The sequence below is a fragment of the Monocercomonoides exilis genome (genome assembly GCF_001643675.1).
Source record: "Monocercomonoides exilis strain PA203 chromosome Unknown scaffold25-1336746, whole genome shotgun sequence".
Lineage (NCBI taxonomy): Eukaryota > Preaxostyla > Oxymonadida > Polymastigidae > Monocercomonoides > Monocercomonoides exilis.
Window position 1 is genome coordinate 993313 of NW_027150570.1, and position 18444 is coordinate 1011756.

Below are 18444 nucleotides of genomic sequence, written 5' to 3' on the forward strand. Positions count from 1 at the left end.
CCAAAGAGTGCCAGAGAATAAATGGGAAGAAATGGCATAAAGATGATTTGATCAAAAAAGAAGATGAAGCGAATTGATTCCATCGAGAATTTTGAAGGAAACTGTTTTGTGAAGAGATGGAAATCTGTTTTGTTGAAAAGGAACACGAAAGATTTAAAAATGACGAAAAGAAAAGAAAGAAATAAAACAAAGGAATTTGTGTGATGCTTGGTTAAGCGAAAAGAAAAAAAGAAGAAAGCGATGTTGAAACAAATTTGCAGATGAGAAGTGCAGAAGAAGAGGAAAAGGAGAAACAAACCATGAAGAAACCATTTTCGAATGAAATGACTCGGAACAATGATGATTTTCTCAGAGCAAATATCATGAAAAATTATATTTCATTTGCATCAATGAAACAAAGACTATAGAAAACCAATGAATGAAATGATGACTCATTTAGCAACAAAAAACAACCAGCGGAACTTCAATCGACTTGCTTCCTGACTCAACTGATCGTGAAATCCGCATTGTATTCTTTATCTTCTGCATTGCCTCGTTTTCCATCTGTCAATCAATCAATCAATCAATGAGTCTGTCTGTCTTTTTTTCTTTGTCTTCATCTTCTTTTTTCATACATGTTTTGAGCTCCATCCAGCGTGTGACTTTCAACAATGGAAGGAATTGTTCCAATTTCTGAGCAGACAAAATGAAAAAGTCTTCCATTCTTTTCTTCTTTGTGAGGAGAAGCGTGAAAAAGTTAGGAGTTGCTATTTTTTGACGGATAGATGAAGAACGGGAGAATTGTCACTGTAGAAAAGGAAGAAGCAGAAACAGAAGAAACAACAAATAAACATTAACTGGAGCGAAGATATGAATTGGACTGAGTTGGATGAAAAGATTAGCGGAGAGAAATGAAAAAAGAAAAAAAAAAGAGAGGGAGAGGGAGAGGGAGAGGGAGAGGGAGAGGGAGAAAGAGAAAGAGAAAGAAAAGGGAATTTCGAGGAAAGAAATCAGAAATCTGGAAGAATGTTCAGATGGAGATGAAGAGATGCTCTGGAATTATTATCAAAAGAATTACCTTTGGGGATGGAGGTTGCAGCTGCTTTGTATTTGTCGGGGATGACAGAAGTTATGAGGAGGTGTAATGAATGAGAAGATGATTTGACAAAAGAGGCAAGATTTAAGAACAATAAAGGTTTGCCAAATTTTAGTGTTTTTATAAGAATTAATTTTTCTTTGATTTATTCTTTTTTCACAAGAACTGACATCAGAGTTTTTGTGGGTGTCTTTCAAAAACAATGATGGAATCCAAAATAGCATCAGAAGCTGGAAACGGAAGAGTATTTGGCAAGGTTAGTGGAAAAGAACACGAATGAGTCATTGGTGGAATAAGTTTCGAAGATAAATAGATCTTTTATATATTTTTTAACAAGATTCCTTTGATGAGCAACAGAAGGAGATGGGAAAGAGAAGCAGGCGAATTGGGACAATGGCAAACATCAAATTGAAGGAATGGAAAAGAAAAGGAGAGATGAATGGAAGACTGTTTGGAGGAGATAGCGACATGGGGATGAAGAGGAGAGAAAGAGAAGGAAGAGGAAGAGAAGGAGGAGGAAGAGAAGGAGAAAAAAGAGAAGAAGAAAGTGCAGGAGAAAGAGAGGGAGGAGGAAATGTTTTGGTGAACAAGACTCATTTCTCTTCTTTTTGTGTGTCTTCAGCCCCATTCATTTCGTCGTCTTTGTATGTCTTTTCAAACTAACCTTCTTCAACATCTCCACAAATCCACAGAAAATAAGACAACTGGGTGAAGTGTTGGGCCAAAGGGTGTTTCTGATGAGCGAGTGCACATTTTCATCAGTGTGGGATGTTTATGATGGGGGCATTGTCCCTTCACTGAACAGCTCCTCATCTTCCTTGGCTGCTTCGAACACCTTATTTGTCAGATGATGTCGCTCTCAGAATGTTTCAATTTGTGGAAGTGAAGGGAATCCACTGAAACCGAGGAGACAGAATCAGAGAGATAATGGGGCTTATTCTTTCACCTAGTGCAAATGGAATGGATCGAAAAGAACCAAAAGCAATGAATCACTTGCTGGTAGAATTTCGAGAGGAGGGATTGCAAGCACAAGCAGTCTGACACAGAGAATGCTTGAAGCGAAGTATCGTTGATTAAATTGCTTCGCTTCATGTGCTTTACTGTTGTTTTTGCTTTTTGAACCAATTTTTTCAAAAAAAAAAAAAAATCAGAATTGAAAGACAACGCGAAAGGATCGATTATAATATTTCGTGGGCTGTTTGTTTGTTTTGATTATGTGAAATTTGAATATATCGGAGAGTGAGATTTATAAGGAATTCAAGTTACAAAAACAGTTCTGAAACCATTTTCATCAACTTCTTCATCTCTATTACAAAAAAGAAAAACTATTTCTTAATGCACACTTGATAATTTCACTAACAATATTTATTTCTATCTCGAACGAAATTTAATTTTCTTTTTTTTTTCGTGGAAAAAGAACAAATTTCATCAATAAAAATTTCGAAAAGAGAAATGTTGTTTCTCATGATCTCATTTCAACGAAAAAAGTTAAGTCCTTATAAGCATGACTTATTCGTATTCGAGAATTTCATTCAATTTAAAAATTTCATATCTAACTTTCTAATTATCAAATTTTGTGTGTAAATTGAATAATGGTCAATAATGATTTAATATTAAAAGACATTATCATTTTCTCAGATTCAACTCTATTTCATTCATCCTCCAAAAGGAAAAAAAAGTTTGTCAAAAAAGAATCGAAGAAAAGCGATTATTTGTGGTATGATCGTTTCCATATTTCAAAAATAGTTATTGAAAAAACAGCTTTAAACAGTATTTATGATGATCCCTTGTATTGCGTTCGTATTTGCATTGGGGCTGAATGCGGTTGAAGTGCAAGCAGGACCTGCAGCCATGACCACGCTTTGGGCTTCAGACAGAGAGAATGGAATTGGCTGTTTGACAAAGGCAGTGAATTCGTCGATGAGAGTTGTGCGCGCCAAGCTGATTGGTGTGCAAAAAGGTTCAATCGGAGAGTTTGTGGCAGGCTCTGAAGTGATCCTACAGGACTGCGTGATTGAGGCGACGAACACCGAAAAGTCACCATTTTTGCTTGCTGGGTCGTCTTTGGTTGCAAACGGCATTGAGATTGTTGCACAGCAGCATGGCTCTGTTGCGTGCTTCTGCGAGAACAGAGATGGGCAGGAGGAACTGCTCCTGAAGGATTCGAGGTTCGATAATCTCATGTGTGTGGGGGAAAGTTCGTTCCTTCCGGTGCAAGGGAAGGGAATGTCTGTTGTGGATTGCGCATTCAACAACGCTACAAAGCAAAGGGGATTTGTTGGAATTCCGCATGCGCCAGGGTGCTTGGAGACACATTTGAGTGGATCGAGCTTTTTCAATTGCTGGAACGTGTTTTATGGGGGAGTCATGGGAGGAATGAATGTGCATGTGTTTGCTTCGAGCAATTGCAGCTTTTGTCAGTGCAAGCACAACTTGCAATTTCAGTTGGTTGGAGATTATCCTCCTTACCCTCAGCCAACACCGCCAATAAATGAAACGTATGAAGACGAAAAATTTGATTCTCGCAAGGAATACGCAAGTTATAGCTCATCATATATATCTGTAACTTTCATAAATTGCATATTTTCCTCATGCAAAGGAAGTTCAGGAGGCGGTCTATATGTTCAAAGCGGCTATGCAAAGGTTGATTCTTGCACTTTTGAAAGCTGCTCAGCTGAGTCTAGTGGTGGTGCACTGTGTTTTAGTGGGTATGGTTCAAGTGGGTATGGTTCTAGTTTAAATTTGAAGAAAAGCAAGTTCATTAAGTGCTCAACTACAGGCATTGAAGGCGATAGTGATTCACTTGGATCCAGTTCTGGTGGTGCTGTTTATATCAGTGGTAGTTGTTATATATCTGAATTGACTGGAGAGGAGTGCGTCTCAGGATCGGGAGGTTTTATGTACGTGTCATCAACTTCGGATGCAATGTGGGTAGGGCTGACAATTAAGAAGTGCAAAACTACGGTCGGAAATGGATGGAATTTGGGGGGTGCCATATTATTTTCAAGTGCTGATTTATTGACAATTAAGGAGTCATTGTTCCAAAAATGCGAGGCTGGATTTAGCGGAGGAGCATTGGCTTTTTATTACGTATACAAAGCAAATGATTTTCACATTCTAAACTGTAAGTTTAGAGAAAACAAGGCAATTAGAAACATGGAATATGTCAAAAAAGAATTTGAAGATGTGGACGAGGAAAATCGGATTGAGTTTACGAAGAAAATGTGCGTGAGCGACATATTCGTTTTTGAAAACGAAACCCACGGAGTATTTACAAAAGATAATTTTGTCGGAACAACTTCATCGAGCAGGAGTAAGCGGACATACAGCCGTTCTCAAGGGAACTTTGACAATTTGATAAAAGGAGCCCTGTCAACAGGAGGAATTATTGGACTTGTTATTGGCTTGGTTGCAGCTGTTGTTATTATTGTTGTAGTGATTATTATAGTTATGCGTGTTTTGAAGAAAAAGAAAGTGGGAAACTCAGATAAGGATAAAGAAATGGAGACTGTTGAAGCATCAAAACAAGGAGAAACTGCTTCAGAAGCTTAAACAGAATAGCCCAACCGGACTATTTTGTTATTTATTTGGAGTCCCTGTTTCTTTTTTATTCAGTTTTCTTTTTATTTGATTTTTCGCTAATGAGATTGTACTTCCCATAGTTATACCGCTGTTTGCATATTTATGCAAACTTTTGTTGATTAACCTGTTTTCTTTTATAGTCATTTTTGACGATCTGCTAAAGGCTCATTTTGTTGCTTTTAATCGACTTTAACTTTTTATTTTTTTATTTTTTTGAGACTGGTGGAATTGATGATTAAGGGACTCGACTTAAATCAAACAGAATCTATTACGCTTTAACCAAATGCGTATTTATTATTGATACTTTTGCTTTAATATTAATTTCGATATTTTTTAATCTTCAATTTTTGTATTTCTTTTTCTATTTTCAATTTTTTTTTATTTGAACGATAGTGCCATTTCCTATCCAACATTTATGGTTGAAAAGATCCCTTTCAGATTATGCTTAATAGATACAATGAGAATAGAAAGGTTTTATTCGAATAAAAACAACTTATTCAAATAAACAAAGTTAATTCGGAATAAATTATTTTTATTGGAAAAAAAAATTAATTGGAATAAACTCTGTCTTTTCGGAATAACTTTTTTTGAATAAAATTTATTGTGGTTTAAAAAAAATTCTCAAGAATCACTTTCTTAAATAGCATTTATTTTTTAACAATTTTTTTTTTTATTTGTAAAAAACCATTTTATTAATAAGATTTGTTTTAAATACATGCGATCAAAAATTTTTGAAATGTAATTTAAAATGATTGATGAAATAAAATTATCTTCAATTTGCAACAAATAAAAACGAACAAAAATAGACTAGGTGAGCCATAACTTTTAGCAACATTCAGAAACTCGTTTTTATTCGGATTTTTTGTAATAGAATGATTTTAATCTAAAAATAAAACATGCTAGGGGTGAATTTTCCATTTTTAGAATACTTTTTCTTCAATGAAAAAAATCAAATACAGATATCGCATAAAATACCGGACATCGCACTAAATACCGGACAAGATCAATTTCACAACAACCGCAAGAGGAATAATTCTGACAATTTTCTTCAAAATATATCTCATCAATGCCAACTCATTTGATATACAAAACTTAAAAAATAGCTGCATTTGTTCTCAGAAAGAATTAATGATTGAAATCTCGGAGAAACTCAAAATCCTATTCCTCCGAGATTTCAATCATTAATTCTTTCTGAGAACAAATGCAGCTATTTTTTAAGTTTTGTATATCAAATGAGTTGGCATTGATGAGATATATTTTGAAGAAAATTGTCAGAATTATTCCTCTTGCGGTTGTTGTGAAATTGATCTTGTCCGGTATTTAGTGCGATGTCCGGTATTTTATGCGATATCTGTATTTGATTTTTTTCATTGAAGAAAAAGTATTCTAAAAATGGAAAATTCACCCCTAGCATGTTTTATTTTTAGATTAAAATCATTCTATTACAAAAAATCCGAATAAAAACGAGTTTCTGAATGTTACTTAAAGTTGTGATTAACCATAGACTAACAGTTAGCAACAAAATACAATTGATCATTTCACAATGCATGTTTATTCTTTTTTGTTGATTTTTCAATCTATTCTTCACATTTATGATCAAACTGAAAAAAAAAACCAAAAACAATATTTAATTGCAAAATGATAAATATTTCGATGAAATCATTCAAGATACCTGATTATGCTGGTAATTCGCCCATCCACTTGAAACTCTATCAGTTGCAGATAATGATATCCCAGTTGTTTTTGTGTAATTCCATTTGTTCCAAGAAAATGAATTATCATCAATGCATTTATCTGTTTGACACAACGATCCCTTTTCATCTTTATCTCTCACAAACTCATTTGTACTCCTCTTCTCATCCTTCTCCTTCTCCATCTCATCACCCACCAAACTCCCCAAGCTATCCACATATTCTGTGAAGTTCATCATCATTTTTTGTTGCTCAAACACATCCCTATTCTCTGACACGCTGTTGCTTGCAAATACACATGCGCTGCCCAATCATCTCTTCCTGAGAATCGCACGAGGTGTAAGCACAGTCACAAGCAGTGGTCGAGAGATGGAAGAAATTGAAGAAGGAGATGAGAAGAAGGAGAGGAACAGGACGATCTGTTCGAAGACAGAGGAATCTGCAATATCTGAACAGAACCAGATATTCCATCTCTGGCTGCTATAACGAATGTGTTTGTCTTGTCTTGTGTAGCTGACGAGCTGCACGTGCAAACAGAACGAAACTGTGAAGATAGCAGGAAAACTGCACACGTCTGTTGTGTGTTTTCTGTTGCTTCCAGAGTGAAACTCTAAACACACTTGGCGATGAGCTTCTAGTCGCATTGTGATCAATCCTCACATGGAACATCACCAATTGACCGCTTGCCACTCTCTTCCCATGCAGATCTCTCTTGTAATTTCCGTCCATACCAATTTTCCGATCCTTCATCCCCTCTTTCAGCCAATCCTTCTTTTCTGTATGCTGATAACCATTATAATAATAGCACACTCTCTTATCATTGCTATTCGTTGTGTACGATTCATAGAACGGGTTGTATGAAGAAAAGAGATTGTTATTATCTTGAAAATACACATCGTGGCCATACGGAGTGGAAGCGTTGCAACTGCAATCGTGGAAGAAGAAGAAATAAAAATAATGATTGTTGCTTGGGGCTGTTGATTGAGCTGGATTCAACTCCATTCCTCCACCATTCGACACCGCTGAGCACGAAATGAACTGGAGGCTCCTCATTTTGAATGCAGAAGGGATATAGAAAATACATCCCTCCGCCGTATAAATATGCAAGATAACACGAAGTCAAAAAGAAAACAATCACATGAACTCTCCCATTTGCAGTTTTCTGTTCTAAAGTGGATTTTCATATTAGAAATTTTATGAAAAAAGTGCTTTTTCGTAATTTCCTTTGCATGTTTGATTTTAACTCGATTCTGATAATCAATTCTTTAATAATATAATAAATTGCATTTCCATTCCTTGCATGATTAATGCTTCTTGTTTCATTGAGTAATATTCAGCCAATTATCCACGTCAACATACCACATTCAAATTTTCTAAAATATAGCCTTTTCGGTAAGTGTGAACAAAACGTACTGTTCAAAATGCTTTTGAAAACGTGAATGTTCGTTATCAAAATAAGAAATAAGTCCATGTGGGATATTTTTTCAGGTAAATTTTGTCGAATTCGAATAATTGAATTGGTGACCCATTTTTGAAATTCTTAATCAACAAATCACCTGTTTCAAGTCTTTTTTTTGATAAATAAAGCACTTTTCAATAATTTATGTTTATATTTTTATTAATATTATACCCTAATTCACTCGTTATGAAGGCATTGAAACCAATAGCCTCTCTAAAATTTAATTAGAAGTTTTGAGAAATAATATTATTTGGGTTTGATCATAGATTTTTTGATGAAAAAGGCGATTTTTTATCGCAAGAATTTTGAGTCGAATTTAAATATTACAATTTAATTGATTGCTTTGTATCCATTCAGTCTTGCTTTTTTTGGAAATAAAACTTTCTTTGTGTTATTTTTTGAATAGTGCGTGTGTGATTTTTTTTGACATCATAAAAAAAATCGAAAATTGAAAAAATAAATTCTATTGTGGTATTTTTTGATCATAGAGTTAAATTGGTTATTCATGAGTATTTCGCTTTTATATCTGTTATATATATTTGTTTTATTTATTAATATGAAAAAAGCATACCTTTTTAATGTTTTGGTTAAAAAGTGTTTTTTTTTTTTTTTTTTTTTTTTTTTTTTTTTTTTTTTTTTTTTTTTTTTTTTTTTTTTTCAAAAAAAATAAAAGAAAAAAGAAAAAAAAAAAGAAAAAAGAAGAAAAAAATTAATGATCTATCTATCTTAAAAAGGTTAACAGAAATTTCAAAACTAGAAAAACAAAATATTGTAAAGAAAACATTAAAAAGAAGAATATAAAAGAAAAAAGAAAACAAAATTATTGAATTAAATTGATCAAAAGCAGTAAATTTTCTTTTTTTTCCCTTTCCTTTGAATAGCCAACAAATCTCCAATTCTTTTATTTGATTCAGCAGCTTCATCAAACGAAAACAGATATAGTGGTGCATGGGATAAATCCAAGTTCAATATTTGGCTCCTCCTCATCAACCAGAATAAAATTGATTTCAGCAATGGAACTAATTCTGGTACCTGTGGCAGACCCCAACAGACTCCATGTGCCACCATCGAGTATGCCCTCACTGGATTCATTTCTCTCCTCCAAGACGCCTCTCTCACACTCCTCACCTCAATATTTGTTACTCTTCAAACACTCACCTTCAGCGCGGTTGATACAAAAATCATTTGAAATGATAAACTTTTTCTGATTCTCATGTTAATTCTTTCATTTTCTCATTTTTGACCATTTTCCATTTCATAGAAAAATATTTATGCTTTCATATCACTTTCAACTGAAGCATTTATCATCACTTATTTTTTCAAAATCCTTAACGTCTCCTCAGATAAAAATATTTCTTCGAAATTTCTTCATCAAATTTCTCCTTTTCATCAAATATGAATTGAGCTCAAGAAAAAAGATTCATTTTTGTCGTATCTTCAAAAAGAATATATTCATATATATCAGGTAATTTTTTTCTGATTATAATTTCATCAGTTTTCTTATTCCAACATGCTTGCATCCGATTAGCGCTAATATATCATTCAATTTCTTTTCAAATAAGCCTTTCCCTCCAAATTCCTTTTCCTCTTCATTTCATTTCCAACAATTTGCTCCAGTTTCGTGAAATGTGTAACCTGCTGAAGGCTATTTTTGGAACCCATCCATTTCATTAAAAAATAGCATCAACACCATTTCCTTTTCACTTCAAATGCTTCAGCATTTAAATGAAAAAGTCAGAATAGATTTTCTTGCTGATTGCATGCCTTCTGATCAGCTTTTCTATGCAAAAAATAGAATCGTTTCCGTTGATATATAATATCAGCCGATATTCATTCTTTGAATAAGTTTTTCTTTGTATCTTTCCAAATTGCTACGATAGATGATGTCTAGCATTGAATTCGATGATGGTTGAATGAAAAGGAAGTAGACAAAGAAAGAACAGGCAGTGAAAGTGGAGAAAGTGAGCCAGGATCAACAGGATTAGAAATGGATGGATGAACAGCTTGAGATAAAAGGAAGGGAGAAGAAGAGATTCTGAGTAAAGGAGAAGATTGCTGTTGGACGTTCATAAACAAGGACGAATTGACAAGCGAAGAGGTGCAATGAGAAAGAGGATGCAGAGAAATATTTGTATTTGAACAAAATCAGCAGCTGAATCAAAAGGCGCAACCAAATTGAGGGCAGGGTATTTCTGCATCAGATCCATCGCAATTGAATTCTGCGAAGTGAAGAAAGATTCCAACTTTGAGAACGAAAGCGATGAAAACAGCTTCGACAGCGCATCCCTTCTTCCAGGCACGCTGTTCTGACTGAATGTTCTTATCCCTTTCTCCTTAAACAGCAGCGGTGATCCTTTCCCTGCTCCTTTCCTTCCCTTTCTGTGTGTCACTTCTGCTTCCTCTTTGTGTGTCCACCAGCCCCTCCACTTCATCCCCCTTCCTCTTCTCAACTCTGCCCGGCTCTGCCTCAGCCCGCTCTTCAGCTCACTCATCAGATCCAACTGCGTTCTTGTATGGCTCGTATCGACAACTGCAAACACAGGCATTTTCCGCATCTTCCACACAAATTGCAAGTTTTCCTCGCTTTTGATACGCACATAGCGGCAAGGCACATCCTGTTCATCGCTCAAATCTTCCAGGTCAGAATTAGCGAGGTCATTCAGCATGCAGTCCAATTTCTGCTCTCTTGTCAAAATTGGAGTTTGGTTTTCTTTCGCCTCTTGTTGCGCCTCGCTTGCCATTTTGTTCACCTTCTGGTTGGTCGGCGTGCCTGTCTCAAGGTGTGATTGCAGTATCCCTTGGATGCTGCAAACGGATTCTTGTCTTTTTCCTCCATCTTCTTTGCTATTTTCTCCATTTTCCTGCGCTCCCGCTCTTCTTTCTCATTCCTCTTCTTCTGTATTTCCTGTTGTTTCATCAGCCTAAGCAGGTTTTCTGTTAGATCATCAGATTCCAAAGAACTATCCATGATCTTCGCTTCTTCATCGTCCCCTTTCCCTTTCTCATTCTGAAACTCATCTTGCATCGCCCTTGTCACTTCTTTGTTCAAATCCTTCATCCCCGTAACACCCAACGCTACCCCTCCTCCTCCTCCTCCAACAGCAGGAAACAGCTGAGTTGCAGGTGCACCTACAGCTCCTCTCCATATCTCCATCTCTTGACTGTTCGCAATAAATGCTCTCCCTCCGGCTCCTCTCCAATCGCCGTCCATTCGCTTCCCTCGCATAAAGTGCATCGTTCCAAAGGCGCCTCTTCCTGAAGTGTATTGCTTAGGTTGTGGAGAAGGTGACGGTGTTGGAGAGGTATTTGCTGTTGTGTTCTGTTGTTGTGGTTGTTGATGCTGTTTTTGTTGTGATTGCGATGAAAGAGGCTCGGGCTTTGGTTCTTCGGAATGTGTTTCTTCTTTTTTGTTTGTTATTGACTCTTTTGCGTTTGTATTCTTATCTGATTCTGTTTGATTAACTTTCTTTTGAAGCATTTCAACACTTTCTTGAACTTCGTTGTTTTCATTTCCTTTCTTTTTTATAGAAACACTTTGTTTTGTTTCAGTGTCATTCGCATCATCGTCGTATGCTCCTTCCTTTTCACTCACATCGCTCTCCAAACTATCAGTTGATTCGTCATCTGATAGAATTCCTCCAACATACACTCCATTCTAAAAGCTCATCAGCTAAAGAATATTTTCATCGTCTGCATTGTCCTCTTCATACAGCCAGCCGTCCCCTGAGCTTATGCCCCACCAATCGTCGTCGTCAAATTCTTCTTCTCTTCTTCAACGCTGTCAGAATCTCCCGCAGCCTCTTCTCTCAAATGTCGTCTTCTTCGTCTGTTCCCGTCAAGTTGCAAACTTTTGCTTTCTTCTTATTCTTCTAATTGTTGTTTTTAGGTTTTGATATGCTTTTATTTTCTTTCCTTTTGAAACAACTGATTTTGGATTGTTCATTGAATCCTCCAATATCACTTCTCGTTTTCGTCGTTGTTCAAGTAATCATCTTCTTTATCCTCATTTTTCGTGTTATCTTCATATCCTTTCTCTTCTTCCTTATTTCTATTTTCATTCAAATAATTATTCACTTCGTTCTCTTCTTTCTCACCTTCTTTGCCATCCACCTCACTTTTTGTAGCATTCACACTCATTCCTGGTCTTTTAATCGATTCATCAATCGGCGTCGGAGAAAGCAGCAGGTTTGGCCTGACCATCAAAAGCACTTCAGTCACATCAGAATCACGTTGAATCTCAAGCGCCTGGTAATACCTTCGCATCAGCCTCTGTTTCTCTCTCTGTTTGTGTCTCTTCTCTCTTCGCTCTTCTTCATCACTGACGATGGAGCTGTTGGAAAGGCATTCTTTTTCTTCCTTTTTCTTCGGTTTCTTCAAAGAATCTCTTCTTATCAATGATAAACTCTCGTTTTCTTCTGCTTTCACTTTATTTTCTTTTTCTTCATCATTGTTATCTCCATCATTTTCGGGCTTCAATACCTTCCTCAACTTTATCAGTTCTCTTATCCTTCTCTCCTCTCTTCTCTTGTTCCTAACTTCTCTTTTTCGCTCTCTTTCGCTCTATCTCTTTCTCCCTTCCTCTTCTTCAGATTCTCTGCATATCGCTCCATCATCCGAAATTATGCAAAAAACGTTAGCGCCTCATACACATCGGGATAGAGAACAAAATATTGTCTTTTCCTTCTTCTTCTGAACTGCTGCCTCATCCTCCTCATCTGCTGCTCTTCTCCTGTCAGAAATCTGTTTCTTGAAGAACGAAGCAATGAGGAAGAAGAAGAAGAAGAAGAAAATGAATTTGCACAGATAGCTTTTTTTTCATCTTCGGAATGGTGAATTAAACATGAAAAGAATGGATATTTGGTGAACAGTTGTCGAGAGGAAGAAATGTGAATGAAATAATTTTTCGGTTCAATTTATCTGTGCTTCCGATTGAACAGCTTAAATGTATCAGAAGGTCGATGTTCCGATCCAATGCAAAGTTAGTGAAAATGGCATTGAAAAAGTTGGAGAAGGAGCTGAAGAAGAAGAAAATGGTGAAGATGGAACAACTGGTGGGAAAGAATAAAACGTAGAAGAAGTTGAAGAAGTTGAAGAAAAAGAAGAAGAAGAAATTATTGAGAGATGAACAATCAGTCAAATAACATTTCTAAAGAAGATGATGAAAACGACTTGTTTGATGCTGTCAGTTGGTTAAATGTCACATTTGATAAGTTGACTTAGGAAATGATAAAAAACCCCAATCACATATAATATTGGCCAATTAGTGTTAATTTGTCAATGAAAACTGATATCTTCAGTTCATTTGCAAACTTTGAATTGCTTCATTGCCTTTCTTTTCAAAAACAAAAAACAATCACGTTTGTCTTTTGGCTATGAAAATGCAAACAATATTAATATCTGATGAAGATAATTGAAAGAAGAAGAAGAAGAAGAAAAAGAAAAAGAAGAGAAAAAAGATGGAGAAAAAAAATGGAAAAAGGGTCAGAATATGATGCAGAAAAAGATTGTATTGCTTGTTTTGATGTTGACGGTGATGAATAAGATGGCAAAGACGAAGAAAATGAGGAAGAAGAAGGAGAAGACGTTTAACATGTTGAATATGCCTGTTGGAGAAATAGAAGCTTTTGGATTGCATTTCTCCGAATAAAAATGTTCTCATTAGCTTATTTTTGAATTCATAAAAAGATGACGATAAGCTGAAGGAATTAAATAGCAATGGAAAGAGAAAGAAGTTGAAGAATTTGAAGAAGAAGATGAAGGAAATGAGGAGGAGGAAGATGAAGAAAGTGGAAAAGGTGAAGAAGACAAGATGATTGAGAATGAGCAACCTGTCAAATATAATTTCTGAAAAAAATACGAGAAGGCTTCATGAAGTATCGACTGAATAAAATGCTGCATTTGAAAATGCAGTTCAAATTAATCGAAATCTGTTATCGCAAACATAGCGACAAGCTGACGGAAATCAACGAAGCTGGATTTTCACATCAACTGATTTCCGTTGAGTGGTTGCAAGCCATTTTCTTTTTTTAAAGAAATACCAATCTTTCTTAATTTCTTTCTTTTATCTTTTTTCAATCACTCCTTTTGCAGTTCAACAGTTCTCTTTCTTCTTTCTCATCCTCCTTTATCCACATCCAAACCATAAATTTTCAGAGAAATCCATTTTTTCAACAAAGATACCTCCTTATCATTATTTTCTCGTGCTGATCAAAACTTTGCAGGATCGTCTTCTCCAGCTCACTTGCAGCAGTCTGCATCACAGCAAAAGAAAACTGTTTTCATTCCCAACAGACCTTTCAACCCCTGCGATGAAATGCCCTATTTACAGCATCTGAATTTCACAGCTATATAAACCAAATGCCATGATGCAATATCCCAAAAAGAATATTGATAACGGACTCTGATGCACACACTCTGCACACCTGCCACCTGGCGCTGCGAGGTCGATCTGTGCGCTCCGCTCGAACAGCCCTGAGGCCGAGCACAGGCAGAATGCGCAGAATCAGAGGACGGAGCACGCACATGCAAAGCGGCTGTGCCGCCGTGGTGCGGAAGGAGGTAGTTTCCAGACGCTATCTCGATTCCCCCCTGCAAAAGATACGACATCCACAGGAACGCCGACGACGCTGCCGGCGGACCCATCGAAAGATCCACCGCGCACATCCTCAGCGACTCCCACTCGTCCACAAACACACAATACGAAACACTAAACACCCCAATCATCCCTTTCCCGTGGCACACTTGCCCGATCGCATACGTCGCATCCAGCAGAGCGATCGACGGCACACTTTCCTGCGGCACAACCGCCCCTATTGCAACAAACTCGTCCATCCTCTCTCTCTCTCTGCCTGTCCGAACTCAATTGCAACGACACTCCATCCGATGCCAAACACCCATCCCCACCCCCACCCACACCCCCTTCTCTTCTCTTCTCTCTCCTCCCAAACAGCCTCTCCCCAATAAACGTGATGCTCATCGTCCCGTCCGGCTGTATCATCCCTTCCACAACCGGCTTCCCCGTAATACGCTCCCGCTCCGCACACAGCTCCACCAGCACCCCCGTCACCGTCATCGTCACCAGATTGTCCCGCCTGCTCCCATACGCACTCTCGTCAACCAGCCTCAAAAACCTTTCATGCAGCGATTCCATGTCCAGAATCTGCCATTCTTCTTCTTCCTCTTCCTTCTCCAAATCAATCGAACTGCCCTCTTTCCCTGACTCCTCATTCATCCCCAAATCATTTTTCGACATTTCCACTTGTTCCTCATCTTTCCCCATTCCCTCTGCACTTCCCTCTGAAGCTATACCCAAAGACACATCTTCTGTCTCACTCCCCTCTGCTCTTGATATCTCCTGTTGAACGCCATCGGCTGACGAAGTACTGCACACATCAGCTCCTATTGATGCTACTTGTCTGCCTCCACATCCGCCTTCACAAACCTCAGCTTACTCAGCCCAAGCGCCTCCACAACCAGCTGCGTCTCGCTTTTTCCAGCTTCCCCAAATTCTCTTTGATTTTCTCCACAAACTCTCTGTGCGCTGTCGAATGCCCGCCTTTCACATCATTCCCATCACCTCCCTCTCTCCCTCCATCTTTGCATCCATCTTCTTCTCCCTTTTCTTTTCCATTTTCTTCTCCCTCTTTGCCTCCCCCTTTTCCTTCCTTGGCTTTTCGGGCTCCTCCAGGACAGCCAGCGCAATCGCCACTTACAACAGAACAACATTTTCCATCATCAACCTTGTTTCCTCCAGCCCCTTCTCCACAATCTCTCCCACTTCACACACTACAACCCATCGCCCCATCACTTCATCACTTCCTCGTCCAGCTTCACCACCACACGCCTCGACTGCGGCGATCGCAACACCAGCCGCGCTATCGCCGAATGCAGCAGCGACGGGTCAAACAGATCGTTGATCGACGAGAACGCATTCACATCTGCCGCTGCAAAGATCCGCTTGCTCCCCGACTTCGTGCCCATCGACGCTGCAAGCGACGGAAGCCGTGCCACCAGCGGAACCGAAAGCATCGCCGAAAGCGCCACATCGTATGCACACACAACACACCCATACAGCACAGCCCGCCGAGCCACAACATATCCCCGCAGCGTCTGTTGCTCCCTCAGAAACGACTGTCTGTGATTTTCACACACCCCAGCCGTCTCTGGCACCACAATCGCAGTCGCCTCTCGATGTCATCCACCACTGCTGCCGACGTGTTTGACGCCGCTACAGCAAATACATCCGAATGATCAATTGAAGACTCTGATAACGATGACTGCATATCTCTTGTAGTCTTTTTCTTTTCGCTTCTCCGCCTCCGGAATGGCGAAGTTGATCGGCGTGCTGCTCCTGTTGAAGAAGACGAAGGCGCTGAGCGAAGAGACGATTCTTGCGCTGCCCTGGAAACAAGAAGCTTTTTGAAATAGGCTTTCGTGTCATACAACAGCTCCTCTTATGACACAAACACAACATCAACATTCGGATCAGAAAGATCAACCAGCCGCGAAAGCTCCCCGTTCTCGAGCGATGGGAAAAGATGGAACAGTGTTTCTTAAAAAGTTGAGTTGAAATTAGAAGATGAAGAAGTTATGCTAATAATGAATGAACTAACGTTCTGGTCTAATATCAGATGAATTGAATGAAGGACAAATGGAAAGATCAATTCAGAAATGGAAACTGCGCCAGTTGCTGTTATCTGCTCATTCTGTTGATTCAAACAAAAATCCCACAGAAGCCATGAGATATCAGACAGATTCCATAAAATGTTTGTTATTCTATCCTCAATATCTGGGGTTTGTTAACCAAAAATTCCAGATAAAAAATAGGTTCGCAAGCTTAAGGTTAGTTTTCTTGCCTATCTTCATTTTCCATTTGTTAAAATACTCATTATCATTCAGAATAAAACATCATTGTCAAGGTCGGTTACTTTGCTTCCTTTTCATTTCTCTTGTTGACACTGATGCAGATGCAATAATCGAAGATATTCTATCAGGCGAAGTGAATGATGAAGCAGTTGAAGAATTTATGTGATTAGGCTACAATTCATTGAAGAAGAAGTCGATGAATGAGTGGAATGAGTTGATTGGCTGTTGATGATTGCGAAGATGAAAGTTAAAAATATTTCAATGGAGAAATTCAATGAAATCCTTTTCTTCATGCTTGTGTCTTTTACTTCTGTGCCTTATTCTTTCGAACAGTAACCAGTGAATCCTTCAAACGTTCGGTGTGCCCCTTTTCCTCTTGTCAACAAAAATAGGAAACATATGGCAATTCATTTCTGTTTCATCCTTTCCTCGTTTTCCTCTTTCATATCCTTTGCTTCAATTAAAACATCTTTCAAGTTAAACATTTCATCGACAAAGAACAAATGATAGGAGTTTTGTGCTATCTGGCTGCACACTCAATCTTTGGGCATCCACCTTTTTTCGTCTGTCCTTCTTTCATTTATAAATTATTTCTTCACTTTTCTTCATCTTGGAGCAAATGGATTTCTTCCTTTTCAAAGCAACAAAGTATATCTCTCTGTGTTGCTCGTTCTTTTTGTTCTGCATTTTTCATTTTGTAGCCTTAATTAAAACACGAACGTGCAAATGATGTATTTCAATAAATTCAACATCTTTCAAAAACAAACATTCTATACAAACATAAAGCATTATTTCTCGTTCGTATCTACATATTTAAAGATCAACACTGCATCAATGCGCCAAGAAGGCACAATTGAACTATTAACCTTTATTTAACATTCCATCAAGAATTTGCGCATAAAAGTTATTATCATCCGCTTTAAAAGAAATTGTTAGCTCCATGCATTTCGCTTGCATAATGAACGATTGTCTTGTTATTCAAATATCGAATATTTGTATTTTCAAATTTCCATATTTTTATTAATTACAGTGTGTGCTTAACCCGTTCCAAGTGCAAAACCCGATCCTTTTTCCTAACTTTTCTGAATCACTCGTTTGACTGAAACTTTCATTTTTTTGGTATTGATTGGCTTGATTTCCTTTTAAATGACTTTCCCATGCAAAATTTGACACTCATGGCATCTCAAAAGTCTTCAATCAAATCAAATAAAATTAACAAATCCGTTGCAATTTCTTTTAGAAATAAATTTTTTAAATTAAAACTTGTTAAAGATTCCTCTATTGTTCTTTCTGTTTCTTTTGCACACATTGAAAAGATGGAATGAAAGCAAAAAGAGAAAAGAAAAGCTCATCAAAATTAACTCTTATTATGAGAAAATTGTTGGGAACGTTTTTAGAAAATATAATTTCGAAATTTTCAATTTTTCATTTAATTTTTCTCTGATTTCCTTTTCTTTCTTGCAACAAACAGGTGAAAACAATCTCGGAGGCTTCAAGAATTTTTCTTCCTTAACTTTGTGAGCTTTTTTGACAGTGTCTTCGTTATCATCATTGCGAATGCGGATCTTTTTTCTGCTCCTTGCAATCTTTTTGCTAAGCTGTTTCTGTTCGTTTTCCTCTGTCAGGTTCCAAAATTCTTTTCTGGAATGTTTTGGTGAACGTTTTTTATTGATAAAAACGCAGTGAGACAGGTTTGCTCCGAGATAATGAGTATTTATAAATAATGGGTGGTTTGAGTGAAAAACTTCGCCCTATCCCAAATGACGTGGAAA

General features: G+C 37.5%; 6 protein-coding genes across 6 annotated transcripts; 2 read left to right on the top strand and 4 right to left on the bottom strand.

Annotated features, from left to right (window-relative positions):
• Positions 1 to 1438: 1438 nt before the first annotated feature.
• MONOS_8262 (uncharacterized protein) lies at positions 1439 to 1738 on the top strand (the record flags this gene model as incomplete). The annotated part of the gene is made up of 1 exon (XM_067878657.1): positions 1439 to 1738. One exon carries the CDS (start codon positions 1439 to 1441, stop codon positions 1736 to 1738), a length of 300 nt encoding a protein of 99 aa, XP_067726683.1.
• A 1113-nt stretch (positions 1739 to 2851) lies between these two features.
• MONOS_8263 (uncharacterized protein) lies at positions 2852 to 4627 on the top strand (the record flags this gene model as incomplete). The annotated part of the gene is made up of 1 exon (XM_067878658.1): positions 2852 to 4627. One exon carries the CDS (start codon positions 2852 to 2854, stop codon positions 4625 to 4627), a length of 1776 nt encoding a protein of 591 aa, XP_067726684.1.
• Positions 4628 to 6828: 2201 nt separating this feature from the next.
• On the bottom strand, positions 6829 to 7401 carry MONOS_8264 (uncharacterized protein; the record flags this gene model as incomplete). Its single annotated transcript, XM_067878659.1, has 1 exon — positions 6829 to 7401. One exon carries the CDS (start codon positions 7399 to 7401, stop codon positions 6829 to 6831), a length of 573 nt encoding a protein of 190 aa, XP_067726685.1.
• A 2472-nt stretch (positions 7402 to 9873) lies between these two features.
• On the bottom strand, positions 9874 to 10473 carry MONOS_8265 (uncharacterized protein; the record flags this gene model as incomplete). Its single annotated transcript, XM_067878660.1, has 1 exon — positions 9874 to 10473. One exon carries the CDS (start codon positions 10471 to 10473, stop codon positions 9874 to 9876), a length of 600 nt encoding a protein of 199 aa, XP_067726686.1.
• Positions 10474 to 10553: 80 nt separating this feature from the next.
• On the bottom strand, positions 10554 to 12070 carry MONOS_8266 (uncharacterized protein; the record flags this gene model as incomplete). The annotated part of the gene is made up of 2 exons (XM_067878661.1): positions 10554 to 11462; positions 11882 to 12070. 2 exons carry the CDS (start codon positions 12068 to 12070, stop codon positions 10554 to 10556), a joined length of 1098 nt encoding a protein of 365 aa, XP_067726687.1.
• A 2055-nt stretch (positions 12071 to 14125) lies between these two features.
• Positions 14126 to 16546, bottom strand: MONOS_8267 (uncharacterized protein; the record flags this gene model as incomplete). Its single annotated transcript, XM_067878662.1, has 7 exons — positions 14126 to 14655; positions 14723 to 15189; positions 15338 to 15514; positions 15592 to 15681; positions 15959 to 16259; positions 16306 to 16358; positions 16527 to 16546. The coding sequence occupies 7 exons, from the start codon at positions 16544 to 16546 to the stop codon at positions 14126 to 14128; spliced, it is 1638 nt and encodes a 545-aa protein (XP_067726688.1).
• Positions 16547 to 18444: the final 1898 nt, after the last annotated feature.